Raw genomic sequence first — 16,941 nt, 5'->3', positions numbered from 1 at the left:
AACAGATTAGGCAGATACTGTGGGTATTCCAAATAAGTAGTAAGGGAGGACAGCCTACAGAGAGAGAGAGAGCAAGAGAGAGAGACAGAAATACAGAAAGAGACTGTGTGCTTACATAAGTACGGTTGGAAACAAATGCATTCTCAGCTCATAATATTGGCACTTTGAATCCAACACAACAGGCACCCGGGCCCCGGTTGCTCCATCGTGTTTACCTTTAAGGCTGCTCTGGGCACAGGGGTTGTACACCAGCAGAGTGGAGAGGAAGCACAGGACGTGTTTCCAGTTGACCTCGTGGGTTTCCAAAACCTGCTGCAGGTGACACAGCAGCTGCTCCATACTGAAGATCACAGCCAGCTTTTACAGAGACACAGCAACAATACGGACAAGTTACTGTTAGTTCCATTACAATAGACCCTGCCGACCACAGATCTGAACACACAAAAATCACTTAAAATAAGCTTTTTAGCTCTTTGAAACCACATACAAAAGTGCTAATCTAAAAAAAGAACAGGAGGGTCACACATGGGGTGACTGACAGACTACCATGCAAGCGGTTTGTTGCCGCTAAGAGCATCATAATAGATAAATCAATACTCTCGATGCCATGTTCCTCTGGGCCGAAGGCTGTACATCTCAAGCGATGTGACTGCTGTTGCATCGGTCTACAGTTTAAAATACAGAAATGGCATTGACTGTATAAGCAGCAGAAGAGTGATGTTTGTTGCTGCTGAAATTATGTGCAGTTTCACTTAATTAAAATGTTATAAAAGAAAATTGCATAGCACAGCACAGATATTAGCAGTCAGGCACTTGCAGGGACACCAGCTAACAGTCATCTGTTGGACCGAAATCCACAGATGGCTGTGAAATCCAAAGGTAGGAGTGACAGACTGAAAGCAGAGAATATTTCTTTGATAAGCTAGAATAAACAGTTTATTGTACCTACACCCTATTACATGTAAAAGCTTTTTTTTATGTGAATGTGTACAACCTGGTCTACATTTACCTTACAGAAAAGAGAGGTCAACAACCGGCTTGCTTTTGCAAAGGTCCACTCGTTCTGCAGAGTGATGGCATCAGACACTGTAGATATGTGATGTAGTTGTTACCCTTCAGATTTAGTTATCATTATGAAATCATGCACTATGGGGGGGAATCGATACAGCATGGTATAGCAATATTTTTTGTGGCAATACCGTATCGATACACAAAACCAAATATAAAATCTTTTATCATATAAATTGCACATGAGACTTTAACTTTTTGGTAATATAAATTACCATAATGATAATAAAAATCAATTGCTGTAATAACAATTAAGGTTGACAAGACTGTAATACAAAACAGTTCATTTGTCAAGTACATACAACATTTGTGACAGGTTTTCATGACATTGTTGCTCAGTTTGTCTGCTTGACAATCCCATTTTGCAGCAATACAATTAAAGTGAGATGAACACAAGAGAGAGGTTTCTTTTTAGATCCAACTGATGTTGACATTTGACGTTGGAAAAAACGGTCAGAAATTGCAATATAGTGCAGAATATCGCAATATGTTAAAAAAAATAATAATATCGTATCGTGGGACCTCTGGTGATTCCCACCCCTAATGCACTGTACATCAGGATACTTATTTCAAAGTCTTCCCTAACCTGACATTTCTGACACACTAGATTAGTGTGTATACAGCTAAATTTCAAACGTGTAAAAACAGCATCAAGCTATTAAAAGGTCTAGGACTAGTAGTTACCCGTTAGTCGAGGCTTGTAAGTGAGAGTCTGTGTCAGGGAGTGTGTGAAGAAATGACGAAGGGCATCCACTGACGCTGAAACTCCACACAGTGAAGCATCAAATATCTGAATCCTGTACAAAACACAGGGCAGAGGAGTAAGAAACAGAGGCATCTAACAGCATACATGCTCTCGCTGCTGAGGCAATGGTCACACGGTTTGTTCATTACAGATAAAATTACCTAGAAAAGGGTTGTACATTTTATTCTACATTTGTATATACATGTACATTCTTTTTCATCCCTCTAAGTATATATTTTTTTGGCAGTAGTTGTGGCATTTTTTATACTCTGCTATCTTTTTTTTATTTTTTTTTATCTTATTTATTATTTCTAGTATATTTCTTGGTTTTGCTGTATGTGTGTGAGTGAGTATGTGTGTATGTCCTTGTAACTTGCTGCTTGTAACATGTTAATTTCCCAATTTGGGATTAATAAAGTCCATCCATCTATTTATAAAAGACAACTCATTATACTCACTCACTATAAATGGTGTAGCCTGCATAACTCGCTGTAATTTGAATGTTCAGTCCTTTTCAGTGATTTTAGGGCAATTTTAGGGCACAAAATTGCTATTTCGTACAACTAAATGATGCCCTTATATCTTGCCAAATTTCAGTGTATGTTCTCTGTCACGTCTTGCAGTAACGTTTGTTTTCAGGTCTCTTTTTTTCAGACAGAGACTTCAATCTCAACCAGACCTGATCTGATTTCATAGAGGTAAATAATAAGACAAATAAAAAACAAAGAACCATAGCTCAGCTCCTGCTCCAGCACATTGCAGCGTCAGACCCTCTTCTACAGTGTCTAGAAGCCCTGAAGAAGACAGACAGACAATGAAATGTTAAAAAGCAAGACAAAAAAAGGAAAAGTACTAAAATGACACTTAGACATCTTAGCAGTTAAAGTAGAACGTAGAAAAATAGCTTTCGGGGTCCAGAGGTGTGAGTCCAAGTGCTTTTTCTAAATTTTTCATCAACACAGGACAGGGTTAAGTGGGACTCACAGAAGAGCATGTCGTCCAGCACTGAGCAGCAGAGCTGGGAGATCCTCCTGTCTGCAGCTGCTGACTCCTGGCTCAGCTGAAAGCCACTTCCCAACAAGACTCCAACCACAGCTAAAAAAAAAAACACACAGGAGATCTTGAATTGGCATCATCCTCAGCAGCAGCATATGTCCTTTGGTAAACATTTTATCCAGTGTACTTGATACCATGAGTGCATTTTCCTTTTGTAGCTTGGGTGGTTTTAGAACTCGTAACCCTGGCAGTGCAAGTGACCTGTTCTACCAAGTACATTTCTCACCTGATAGTTACTGGTTTTGTTTTTAATTGCTTTTAATATGCTTGTTTTATGTGTTGGTTTTATTGCTTATCTGTTTTTATATACTCACAAGTCCCCGGCTGAGCGCCGCTACGTTGGAGTTTAACCCGGTGGGACGAGAGGGTCGCCTCCCTACGCCTGCGGGTTGTGGGGGAAAAACTCTGACTGTTGTTTGTGCATATGCACCAAACAAGAGTTCAGAGTATTCGGCCTTCTTGGAGGCCTTGAGTGGAGTCCTGCATGGGGCTCCAGTCGGGGGACTCCATAGTTCTGCTGGGGGGGACTTCAACGCGCACGTGGGTAATGATGGAGACACATGGAGAGGCGTGATTGGGAGGAACGGCCTCCTGATCTAAACCAGAGTGGTTGTTTGTTGTTGGACTTCTGTGCTAGTCATGGATTGTCTATAACGAACACCACCATGTTCGAACATAGGGATGCTCATAAGTGTACTTGGTACCAGAGCACCCTAGGCCAAAGGTCAATGATCGATTTTATAATCGTTTCATCTGATCTGAGGCTATATGTTTTGGACACTCGGGTGAAGAGAGGGCGGAGCTGTCAACCGATCACCATCTGGTGGTGAGTTGGGTCAGGGGGTGGGGGGAAGACTCTGGACAGACCTGGTAAGCCCAAGCGGGTAGTGCGGGTAAATTGGGAACGTCTGGAGGAGGCCCCTGTCCGACAGACTTTCAACGCACACCTCCGGCGGAGCTTTTCGTGCATCCCTGTGGAGGCTGGGGGCATTGAACCCAGGTGGACAATGTTCAAAGTTTCCATTGCTGAAGCTGCGGTGAGGAGCTGTGGTCTTAGGGTCTTAGGGTGCCCCAAGGGGGCGGTAACCCACGAACACCGTGGTGGACACCGGTGGTCAGGGAAGCCGTCCGACTGAAGAAGGAGTCTTTCGGGATATGTTATCCCAGGCGACTCCGGAGGCAGTTGCAAGGTACCGAAGGGCCCGAAGGGCTGCAGCCTCTGCCATGAAAGAGGCAAAGCAGCGTGTGTGGGAGAAGTTCGGAGAAGACATGGAGAAGGACTTTCGGTCGGCACCAACGTACTTCTGGAAAACCGTTCGCCACCTCAGGAGGGGGAAGCGGGGAACCATCCAAGCTGTGTACAGTAAGGATGGGACGCTGTTGACCTCAACTGAGGAGGTAATAGGGCGGTGGAAGGAGCACTTTGAGGAACTCCTAAATCTGACTAATACGCCCTCTATGGTAGAGGCAGAGCTGGAGGATGAGGGGGGATTGGCATCAATTTCCCTGGTGGAGGTTGCTGAGGTAGATAAACAACTCCACAGTGGCAAAGCCCCAGGAATAAATGAGATCCGTCCAGAAATGCTTAAAGCTCTGGGTGTGGAGGGGTTGTCTTGGTTGACACGCCTCTTCAACATTGCGTGGAAGTCTGGGGACGGTGCCTAAGGGAGTGGCAGACCGGGTTGGTGGTTCCCCCTTTTTTTAAAAAAGGGGGGGACCAGAGGGTGTGTGCTAATTACAGGGGTATCACACTTCTCAGCCTCCCGGTAAAGTCTACTCCCAAGGTGCTGGAAAGGAGGGTTCGGTCGATGAGTCGAATCTCAGGTTGAAGAGGAACAATGCGGATTCCGTCCTGGTCGTGGAACAACGGACCAGATCTTTACTCTCGCAAGGATCCTGGGAGTATGCCCAACCAGTCTACATGTGTTTTGTGGCTCTGGAGAAGGCGTGACTGAGATACTGTGGGAGGTGCTGCGGGGAGTACGGGGGTGAGGGTCCCTTCTCAGGGCCATCCAATCTCTGTACGACCAAAGCGAGAGCTGTGTCGGGTTCTCGGCAGTAAGTCGGACTCGTTTCAGGTGAGAGTTGGCCTCCGCCAGGGCTGCGCTTTGTCACCAATCCTGTTTGTAGTATTTATGGACAGGATATCGGCGTAGTCGGGGTGGAGAGGGGTTGCAGTTCGGTGGGCTGGGGATCTCATCGCTGCTTTTGCAGATGATGTGGTCCTGATGGCATCATCGGCCTGTGACCTTCAGCACTCACTGGATCGGTTCGCAGCCGAGTGTGAAGCGGCTGGGATGAGGATCAGCACCTCTAAATCGGAGGCCATGGTTCTCAGCAGGAAACCGATGGAGTGCCTTCTCCAGGTAGGGAATGAGTCCTTACCCCAAGTGAAGGAGTTCAAGTACCTTGGGGTCTTGTTCGCGAGTGAGGGGACAATGGAGCGGGAGATTGGTCGGAGAATCGGCACAGCAGGTGCGGTATTACATTCAATTTATCGCACCGTTGTGACGAAAAGAGAGCTGAGCCAGAAGGCAAAGCTCTCAATCTACCGGTCAGTTTTTGTTCCTACCCTCACCTATGGTCATGAAGGCTGGGTCATGACCGAAAGAACAAGATCCAGGGTACAAGCGGCGAAATGGGTTTCCTCTAGAGATAGGGTGAGAAGCTCAGTTATCCGTGAGGAGCTCGGAGTAGAGCCGCTGCTCCTTTGCGTCGAAAGGAGCCAGTTGAGGTGGTTCGGGCATCTGGTAAGGATGCCCCCTGGGCGCCTCCCTAGGGAGGTGTTCCAGGCACGTCCAGCTGGGAGGAGGCCTCGGGGGAGACCCAGGACTAGGTGGAGGGATTATATCTCTAACCTGGCCTGGGAACGCCTCGGGATCCCCCAGTCGGAGCTGGTTAATGTGGCCCAGGAAAGGGAAGTTTGGGGTCCCCTGCTGGAGCTGCTACCCCCGCGACCCGACCCCGGATAAGCGGATGAAGATGGATGGATGGATGGATGGAGTCCGTTCATTCGCATTCGGAGATCGACACTTTTTGACTGACCAGATGGCGGCGAGCGGAAAAATCAACTGCTAAAGTGAGTTGTCAAAACCTCTCTTTCGTTTTCGGTCAAATGTCCCTTTGAATGGGAGTGCTAGGGGCACTACTATGATCATTGCATCAAAATCACTATTTTTAAAACACTAAGAAGGCTCAACACAACATGAGACTTTGCTTGAAGTATCACCAGGGGCTCTACACCTAAACGAAAGCATTGACAACATTGTTTGTGTTCACAGAGTTTACTAAAAAGAAAGGTTTTGACAACTCACTTTTTTTTTTTCAACCAGAGGAATTCCCCAAAAGGAGGGTCTTTAGACTCAAAAGTAGCCAATTGGAATGTTACACCGCATGTTCTGAAGGTGGTTACTGGAGGGTTTTTCTGGGGTAAAGTCTCTCTTTTGGCAGATATAAGGCAGCGCAAGACAAAGAGATCTTCAGTAAGCCTCCGGAACTTGCTCTGGTTTTTTTGTGTTGGTTTCTTTCGAGCACAATTAAACTCTTTTCTCATCTGACTCCGACTCTGTGTAGATTTTCTGAGACCTTGTTTTGGGATTTTTTCATACTTTGAAAAGAAACGGGAAAGCAGTTGAAATACGGCAGCTGGCGTTCAGATCCAAGCCATTTAAATCTGGCCTTGGCGGCGGATCTGTATTTTACCCTAACAGAGCCTTTATCACTCTGATTGTATTTTGTGATGAAACTGGTTTCCAGGGTAACTAAATTCAAGGTGACATGCTGATGCGGATAAATTCTCTAAACTAAAACTAGACGAGTGAGAGAAATCTGTGTCCTTACTTGACAACACTTTCCGCTGAACTTGTTTGGTCTCCTCTTCTCCCCGTGGAGGCTTCCAACCGCACAGAGCCTTCACCTGAGACACCAACCACAGCCTCACTCCTTCATCACTACATGGAGGAAAAACAAAAGGAGGGCAGGACTGAGTGAAAGGTTAAACAGGGGGTCTGCAGGTTTCACCAAGTCAAATTCAAGACTTTTTAAGACCATTATGAATGAAATTGAAGACCTTTATCACAACATAGACTGAGCCCTGAATTCAGTTTTTTCAAGCCAAGTATCGCTAAACTTTCACTTCCCCAAAGTTAAAGAATAAAGTCTGTTTTATGTCTGTGGTACAATCCGAAAGAGACTCGCGCCAATAACACCAAAGCTGATTGGCCGCCATATATGTTGCATGTTGGTCTCACTTGTAGTCCTAACGAAATTATATTCAAACTACAAAAGAAAGAACTACAACACCACAGAATAAAAATAAAAAAGAGCATCAGAGGTAGTGTTACATGGACGTAGGAATATTAAGACCTGTTTAAAATTATTTAAGACCTAGATCACAATACTTCTGCGAATTTAAGACTTTTTAAAGGTCTAAAATTTTTATTTTGAAATAGACTTTTTAAGACTTTTAAAGACCCTACGGAAACCCTGGTTACAGTTCATTTCCTGCAGAAATGTGTAGATGTCAGCCATGCTTTAAGTTAATATTTAAATCATTCTGTGAACTGAACTGAACAATTTAAAAACGGCCCCTACAACAGCCACACAGGGGCACTGTATCAACAAAACTGACAGCCAAGTGTCTTTTGTTGTAGTATTGTTATTACTTTTAAACATCCTTCATGAATTCATGTAGTTTGATTTGCTATCTCTGAAATAACCAGGAGGATTCACACATTCAGATAGAAAATCCAGGAGCTGAACTGAGAATATATCCTGGTAGAACATGGGTGTGATTTATTCTTGGTAGTCTGGACGTTCAAGTTTGAATTTTTCCATCATAACTTCTGTTTATTTGAATTTAATCAATCCAATTTGAGCAACCTGATTTTGGTACTTGACTTAAAATCAAGTTTTTTTTAAATTGAAGAACTTGTTACTTAACCCGAAAAAAATGCAGATAGTTTGTTTTCAAAGTTAAAGTTTGAGTGCTACAGTATACATTCAATAGTTTCCTATTTAATTTCAACAGTACATGTTCTTCAGAAGTGGTTACATTTCAAAATGATGTATTCAGTTAATTATAAGATTCAAATCCTTAAGGGCTTTCTACACTTCCATAATGTTTGTAGAAGTAAAAATACTAAAGTATAATACTTATCTGCCTTATCTTATGCAGCCAACAGCTGCATGATATTAATCTCTGTATGCTCGAGACAATTGTGGCTCCACAGCAGCTGACCCTGTTGCCTAACAAGGTGGCACAAACTAAATTTCCTCAAAAAGGAACTGAAACAAAATTATGTTTCTTACCTCTCTATGATGTACTTCAGAGTGACGATGTTGTGAAAGTGAAGATGGTGCACCACCTCCAGCTTTGGTAGCCTCTGTAAAAACACCACATTAAATATTGAACTTACTACATCCATTATATAAGAAAGCCAAGGGTTTTCCTACTGTGGCAGTTTAGACCAATTGTAAATGGATAAATAAAGTGTGTGAAAATGACTGCTTTTTTCTTTTTCTTTCCAAGTTAACTTGTTTAGTTGTGTTGTTTCTTTGACTCAGCTGTATAGAACTCCTAAACTCCTAAACAAAGGCATTTTCAAAGTAACTTCACGGAATTACAAATTGGGCAAAACCTTATGAGAAGTAGTCTTGCAACACCAGACCTTTCTCCACAGCGCTGCGGAGGAAGGTCTGGCAGCAGGAGCATACACTGCTGGATAGGAGAAAAAACAGTCAGGGGGTGTTTGCATTTCTTTAAACCAATCACAACGGTCTTGGGCAGCGGTAAACTCCAGACGCAGCGACGGTGGCTCTGCTAAATAGTCTCAAGAAGGAACTTGTTCTGGTGGAACATTTGCACCCCGCAAAAGAAAGCACCACATACAATATTTATTATTTATTTGTGTGCAGTTATTTATCACCCACCAAAACTCAACAAGGATTTTATGAGCGAGTTTTCAGAGTTTTTAGCTGATGTTGTTCCTAAATATGACAAGCTCCTGGTTTGTGGGGACTTAAATATCCATGTGTGTTGCCCCTCTAACCCACTTGCTCATGATTTTAAAACTCTTTTGAACTTATTTGGCCTTAATCAATGTGTGGAAGGGCCGACACATCATCTTGGCCACACCCTGGATCTCATCATCTCATATGGGCTTTCAGTTTCACTCAGTGAAATAACAGAAACTGGTATTTCAGATCACTTCCCCATCAGGTTTGAGATCAGTGTTCCGCCACCTGCTAGTAGGCCTATATCCTCAGCTTCTAGGCGCCGCTGCATCACCTCCTCTACAGCTGGAGAGTTTGCTTCTGCGTTTGTGGGCTCACAGTTTTATGCAAAGAATGGTCTGGTATCTCCCTCTTCCCCAGATAACATTCTCTCTGTGTTCCACTCCACATGCACTGACATTTTAGACTCTATTGCCCATGTTCGGACTAAAACTATTAAACCTAAGGCGGACCCTTGGCTAAATGACACCACAAGGGCCCTTAGGCAACACTGCAGAAAAGCTGAACGAAGGTGGAAGGACAATTTGCATGTATCTCTGGGTTTATTAAGGGACAGTCTAGCAGCATACAAGAAGGCTGTGAAGGTGGCGAAGATGCAGCATCTCTCATCTGTCATAGCTAGCAGTTGCCATGAACCTAGATTCAATGTGATAAACTCTGTTGTGAATCCATGCACCTCTGCTCCGACAGATGTTTCAAACAGTACATGTGAGAATTTTCTCTGTTATTTTATTGACAAAGTTGCATCTGTCAGGCAAAACGCCAGTGCTAATTTCAATGTGTTTGTACCTGCTGCTCCTGTGCACTCTGCTGTGTTTGGGGAATTTAAGCCAGTTTCTCTGACATTGCTAACTGAGGTAGTGCAACACATGAAACCGACCAGCTGTCCTTTAGACATTGTTCCTGCCAGGATAGTGAAGGAGGCTTTTAATAGCACCATTGGGTCAAGTCTTCTTACTTTTTTTAATTCCTGTCTTAGTTTAGGTTCTGTCCCAGCTGCTTTTAAACATGCTGTGGTCAGGCCCCTACTTAACAAGCCTCAGCTTGACCCCACAGTATTGTCCAATTTTAGACCAGTTTCACATCTGCCTTTTCTGTCAAAGGTTTTAGAAAAAGTTGTTTTTATACAGTTACAAGCCTTTTTGCAACTGAACTGTGTGTTTGAAAAATTTCAATCTGGTTTTAGATCACATCATAGCACTGAGTCTGCACTGCTTAGAGTGCACAATGATATTGCCTTGACTGTGGATGCCGGGAATCCGGCTGTTTTAGTGCTGTTGGACCTCACAGCGGCATTTGATACAGTGGATCATGCAGTCCTCCTCTCTCGCCTTGATCAGTGTGTAGGCATCCGAGGCTCACTACTTACATGGTTTAGATCCTATTTGACAAATAGAAGCTTCTCTGTCATGATTGGTGACTTATCCTCGTCAACTGCTCCTCTCTCCTGTGGGGTACCCCAGGGTTCTATTCCTGGCCCCATCCTGTTTTCTTTATATATGTTGCCTTTAGGGGCTATTATAAGAAAACATAACCTGTCTTTTCATTGTTATGCAGATGATTTACAAATTTATTTGCCTATGAAACCGAATAACAGTGTCGCACTAGACTCCCTGCTTAGCTGTATTAAGGATATTAAGTTGTGGCTTTCACAAAACTTTCTTCATTTGAATGAAGCTAAAACTGAGTGTATCGTCTTTAGTACTTCAGGTATGCCTAACAGTCCAGCTGTGAGTTTGGGAGCCCTGGCTTCATACCTTAAGCCAGCTGTCAAACATCTGGGGGTTACTTTTGATTGCAACATAAAATTTGATAAGCAAATCAGCAATGTTGTTAGAATGAGCTTTTTCCAGCTTCGTCTCCTGGCTAAAGTTAAACCCTTCCTTAACAGGCATGATCTAGAAAAGGCTATTCATGCTTTCATAAGTTCAAGGTTGGATTATTGTAATGCTCTCTATGTTGGTGTGACCCAGATCTCCATTTCACGACTTCAACTTGTACAAAATGCTGCTGCTCGCTTTTTAACAAATACATCTAGACGCGCACACATCACTCCCATTCTCTACACCCTACATTGGCACTCTGTGCGTTATAGAATCGATTTTAAGATTTTCTTGTTTGTTTTCAAGGCCTGAAACGGCCTGGCCCCGGAGTATCTGTCCGAGATCTTAACCCTGCGTGAGCACAACCGGTCCTTGCGGTCCTCAAATCAGCTGGTTTTAGAAGTCCCGAGGTAGTACAAACGGTGGGGTGATCAGACTGTTGCAGTCGCTGCCCCGACACTCTGGAACAAGTTACCCCCTGAAATTCGGACGTCTACAGATGTAGCGCTTTTTAGGTCTAAACTCAAAACTTATGTGTTTAGAAAGGCTTTTAATACGTAGTAGTGGTGTGACAATTTCCCTCTCCTATTTCTATGTAACCTTTTCTGATTTTATTGTTTCTATGTGTCATTCTTTTTATTGTATGATATGTTATATGATGGTGTTTTAGTCTTGGTTTCTGATGTGAAGCACTTTGGATACCTTTTGGTTACTGTAAAGTGCTATATAAATAAATGTTGATTGATTGATATTAAATGAAGCTAACTGTTGACACAATACAGGAACGTGAGCTATTTAAATTAGTTGATACATGGTTAAACCTCATTGGCTCTTACCAGTTTATCGCTGTGTGTATTTTGTCCATAGCAAATCCCCGCCAATCAGTCCTAAAACATCCCAGTTAGAGAGGAAATGCCGTAAACATATTCTTTGTAAATGTTTACAATCATTTCCCAAAAGAACCAAGCAGGCCTGCCCTACTGCACGATCCAAATTTTCTTCAAAACGTGACATTTTCAGCGTGTAGCTCGGAGGTTCCAGTTGCTGCTCCTCGATACGACCAGATTAATGTAAACACAGAGAAAGCGGAAAGTGAGCGACATCTGGCAGGACTTCCTGCGCCGCTGGAACTATCCCAATAAGTGAACTGTCGATCCAGACTACATGAGAAGTAAATACCGTATTTAGGTCTCATGTATGAACTCTAACACAGACAGACAGACAGACAGACACACAGACACACACACACACACACCTGATCTCTTCTGTACTCCTGCCAGAGCAGTTTAGGGCAGAGGGCTCCCTGTGACAGCAGTTCTTTGCTGGACTCCAGTAGGAGACACAGCTGGACCTGGAGGACAGGGATGGGATTTATATTATAATATACGTCATATTTATTATTAACAATAATCATAATAATAATAATAATAATACTTGTATTTATATAGCACTTTTCAAGCATTAAGCACAAATTGCTTTCCAGATTAAAAGATTTACAGGATATAAATGTGGAATCAGTAACCCATGTAAGCCCCCCTAACCCCCATGACACACAAATTAGAACAAGCAGCACTTCATAAAACAGGGAAAGTGCAAGATAGAATGTCAATAACAGAAACATGTATGGACATGCATCTAAAAACACTAAAATTATAATACAAATCAAGCATAACTTAAATAGGAAATGACAGTAAAATTCAAATAAAACCATAAGAGCAAAAAGTGGAAATATGCAGTGTTGCGAGAATGGAAGAGAAGACATAGTTAAGTGTAGGCCATCTTATAAAAATGAGTTTTAAGGAGGCGTTTAAAAGCTGTAGTGGAGTCAGCCGATTTCACACTGAGGGGAAGGCTGTTCCAAAGCCGAGGGGCCATTACCAAAATCACATTTTCAATATGCAGAAGTGACATAGCAGTAAAGTTGTGGCTCCAGAGAAGTTAACCAGAAAACACTAAGTCACTGTGCATGACGTAACCACGATGAGTCAGAAAAAAATACAAAGGCACACATTCATCATGCTATAGACACTATACTAAAGGTGTAGCTGACCTTTATAATAGAAATGAATTTGTGACATTGTTTTGAAACATCTATCAGATGCTGATTTATTGGCATCTTTTCAGCAAAACTGCATATTATATACATAACATTTAATCTAATTAGGCAATCTGCTTACAGATCAAGATCTTTTTCGTAAATGAGACCTGAGAACAGCAGAATTAACAGAAAAAAGACGGAACAAGCATAGCCAGTCATAAAAAACACATAGTCCTAACCACATTAATCTTTAGATGGGTCCAAATTAATAGAAATAAATAATAGAATAAGTAAAACATTGTGCGTCAAACAAACTGAAACTGTGAATGTCACTACCAATTAAACCCCGAAGAGAAGGTCTTTCTCAATATTTTGTTTTTGTTTCATCATTATAGTGTTGTATATTTTTCCTTGTTTGTTTTCTTCTGCTGGATGTCAGCAGGAAATAAAAAAATTAGGGCTGTCAGCATTAACGCGTTAATCGCGATGCGATTAAGGGCCGAGCATAATGCGTTCATTATTTTATATATTTTTTTAAATCGTATTAATCGCATGCCGCCATTTATTAATTTATTCTCACTTCACTCGGCTTTGCGTCGTGCCTAACAGGATACTATTTTGCCGTACTTCCTCCTAACGCATCCTGCTGCTGCAGGAATAGCAACACAGATTTCGGTGCCTCATTCTGGTGCCACTGATATGTCTGCTCTTCTCTCTGCTGCTCTGAAACAGACGTTACAGGCAACAGAAACACCGCTGCACATGATGCTAGTTAACACTATACTCAACAGCAGCTAACGTTAGCCTACCGCTAGCTAGTTAACACTATACTCAACAGCAGCTAACGTTAGCCTACCGCTAGCTAGTAGCTGGATTAAACAGCTAACGCTAAACAGCGTAAAGTTTCTGTATTTCACTGTAGAGGATTCCGACACCAGGATGTAACAATCTGCAGCTGCTGTTGTCGGAAAAACACAGACGGTGCGTTCAATGAAACTGGTAATTTACAGCCTCGCAGTGCATTCATAGTTGTTGTTAAATGCCCTTTTCCCATCTGGTGGTTGTTTTTGTCATTCAACAGTTATTTACTAGTGAAATAAGTTATTGTTATAGTGATTACATTATTATTAAACATTTAATTTTGACGATATGGCCTTAGCAATAAACAAGCCCTTCTTTAATGTCGCCAACTGTTTAGTACCTTTCTTTTTTTTTACTTTCTTAAAAAGTATCGGTACCGTTAAGGCACCGGTACCGTTTTAAAAGTGCTGCTTTAGCACCGGTAACCAAACAATACCCAACCCTAATATTGACTCTAGAAACATGAATGCCACAGAACTTTTTATTATCCAGTTTGACAGTCAGTTATAACAGAAAAAGAACATACAGTGGGGCAAAAAAGTATTTAGTCAGCCACCAATTGTGCAAGTTCTCCCACTTAACAAGATGAGAGAGGCCTGTAATTTTCATCATAGGTACACTTCAACTATGAGAGACAAAATGAGAAAAAAAATCCAGAAAATCACATTGTAGGATTTTTAATGAATTTATTTGCAAATTCCTCAGGACAATAAGTATTTGGTCACCTACAAACAAGCAATATTTCTGGCTCTCATAGACCTGTAACTTCTTCTTTAAGAGGCTCCTCTGTCCTCCACTTGTTACCTGTATTAATGGCACCTGTTTGAACTTGTTATCAGTGTAAAAGACACCTGTCCACAACCTCAAACAGTCACACTCCAAACTCCACTATGGCCAAGACCAAAGAGCTGTCAAAGGACACCAGAAACAAAATTGTAGACCTGCAGCAGGCTGGGAAGACTGACTCTGCAATAGGTAAGCAGCTTGGTGTGAAGAAATCAACTGTGGGAGAAATTATAAGAAAATGGAAGACATACAAGACCACTAATAATCTCCCTCGATCCGGGGCTCCACGCAAGATCTCACCCCGTGGGGTCAAAATTATCACAAGAACGGTGAGCAAAAATCCCAGAACCACACGGAGGGACCTAGTGAATGACCTGCAGAGAGCTGGGACCAAAGTAACAAAGGCTACCATCAGTAACACACTACGCCGCCAGGGACTCAAATCCTGCAGTGCCAGACGTGTCCCCCTGCTTAAGCCAGTACATGTCCAGGCCCGTCTGGAGTTTGCTAGAGAGCATTTGGATGATCCAGTTGCATCCAAAGAACACCATACCTACTGTGAAGCATGGGGGTGGAAACATCATGCTTTGGGGCTGTTTTTCTGCAAAGGGACCAGGATGACTGATCCGTGTAAAGGAAAGAATGAATGGGGCCATGTATCGTGAGATTTTGAGTGAAAACCTCCTTCCAGGGCATTGAAGATGAAACGTGGCTGGGTCTTTCAGCATGACAATGATCCCAAACACACCGCCTGGGCAATGAAGGAGTGGCTTCGTAAGAAGCATTTCAAGGTCCTGGGGTGGCCTAGCCAGTCTCCAGATCTCAACCCCATAGAAATACTTTGGAGGGAGTTGAAAGTCTGTGTTGCCCAGCGACAGCCCCAAAACATCACTGCTCTAGAGGAGATCTGCATGGAGGAATGGGCCAAAATACCAGCAACAGTGTGTGAAAACCTTGTGAAGACTTACAGAAAACCTTTGACCTCTGTCATTGCCAACAAAGGGTATATAACAAAGTATAGAGATTAACTTTTGTTATTGACCAAATATTTATTTTCCACCATAATTTGCAAATAAATTCATTAAAAATCCTACAATGTGATTTTCTGGATTTATTTTCTCATTTTGTCTCTCATAGTTGAAGTGTACCTATGATGAAAATTACAGGCCTCTCTCATCTTGTTAAGTGGGAGAACTTGCACAATTGGTGGCTGACTAAATACTTTTTTTGCCCCACTGTAAATAAACTACTTTAACATAGATTTTCTTTAGGGCTTTATTACGTGGTATCAGATCGGTGCATAAACTCCAGTACTTCCCAATACCAGCGTTTTAGGCAGTATCGGAGCCAATACCGATGGTATCGGTATATCTCTAGCATAAAGGTCCTGGAGCGGTGGCAGATTGCAGCCAATCACCTTCTCAGCTGACCGAATGACATGCTGCAGTTTGCCCTTGTCCTTGGCAGTGGCAGCAGCGTACCAGATGGTGATGGAGGATGGACTCAATAATGGCTGTGTAGAAGTGCACCATCATTGTCTTTGGCAGGTTGAATTTCTTCAGCTGCCGCAGGAAGTACATCCTCTGTTGTGCTTTCTTGACGAGGGAGCTGATGTTCAGCTCCCACTTGAGGTCCTGGGAGATGATAGTTCCCAGGAAGCGGAAAGACTTGTGGAGTCACAGAGGGTGATGGGGGCAGGTGGGGCTGGGTTCTTCCTGAAGTCCACAACCATCTCCACTATCTTTAGAGCATTGAGCTCTAGATTGTTTTGCTTGCACCACTTCACCGGGTGGTCAGCCTCCCACCTGTAGGCGGACTCGTCACCATCAAAGATGAGTCTGATGAGGGAGGTGTCAATCCGCAAACTTCAGAAGCTTGACGGACTGGTGACTGGAAGTGCAGCTGTTGGTGTACAGGGAGAAGAGCAGAGGAGAAAGAACACAGCCCTGAGGGGATCCGGTGCTGATGGTCTGTGAGTCAGAGACGTGTTTCCCCAGCTTCACATGCTGCTTCCTGTCAGACAGGAAGTCAGTGATCAGTCAGGAGTGGGAGACTTTGGGCTTGAAGCTGGTGATCTGTTTGAGCCCTCTCCAGACAGAAGCAGAGTCATTCGCTGAGAACTGGTTTTGGAGTTTTTCAGAGTACCGTTGTTTAGCCTCTTTCACCGCCTCGCTAAACTTGTACTTTGCTTCTTTAAGTCTGTCTTTGTCTCCACTCCTGAACGCCTCTGCCTTATCCAACCTTAACCTTCTGAGTTTGGCTGTGAACCAGGGTTTGTCATTGTCAAAACTCACCCTGGTGCATGATGGAACACAGCAGTCCTCACAGAAGCTGATGTATGACGTCACAGCCTCTGTGTACTCATCCAGACTGTTGGTAGCAGTCCTGAACACATCCCAGTCAGTGGAGTCCAAACACGTCTGGAGATGCTCCACAGCCTCACTGGGCCACTTCCTTGATGTCCTCACTACAGGTTTGCAGAGCTTAAGTTTCTGCCTGTATGCGGGGATCAGGTGGACCATGACGTGGTCAGATAGTCCCAGTGCAGT

General features: G+C 43.2%; 1 protein-coding gene across 1 annotated transcript in view; it reads right to left on the bottom strand.

Annotated features, from left to right (window-relative positions):
• fanca (FA complementation group A) overlaps positions 1-16,941 on the bottom strand; it is a 35,043-nt gene that overhangs the window by 14,899 nt on the left and 3,203 nt on the right. The window contains exons 5-12 of the mRNA XM_078258022.1: positions 11,963-12,058; positions 8,180-8,253; positions 6,710-6,819; positions 2,798-2,908; positions 2,544-2,607; positions 1,753-1,865; positions 1,010-1,086; positions 216-357 (exon numbers count right to left, since the gene is read on the bottom strand). Of these exons, the coding sequence (XP_078114148.1) occupies positions 216-357; positions 1,010-1,086; positions 1,753-1,865; positions 2,544-2,607; positions 2,798-2,908; positions 6,710-6,819; positions 8,180-8,253; positions 11,963-12,058 (787 nt within the window). The remainder of the gene's footprint in view (positions 1-215; positions 358-1,009; positions 1,087-1,752; positions 1,866-2,543; positions 2,608-2,797; positions 2,909-6,709; positions 6,820-8,179; positions 8,254-11,962; positions 12,059-16,941) is intronic.

The sequence above is a fragment of the Sander vitreus genome, chromosome 8 (genome assembly GCF_031162955.1).
Source record: "Sander vitreus isolate 19-12246 chromosome 8, sanVit1, whole genome shotgun sequence".
NCBI lineage: Eukaryota > Metazoa > Chordata > Actinopteri > Perciformes > Percidae > Sander > Sander vitreus.
Note: the sequence above shows the minus strand (reverse complement) of the source record. Positions and strands in the feature narration are given on the sequence as shown.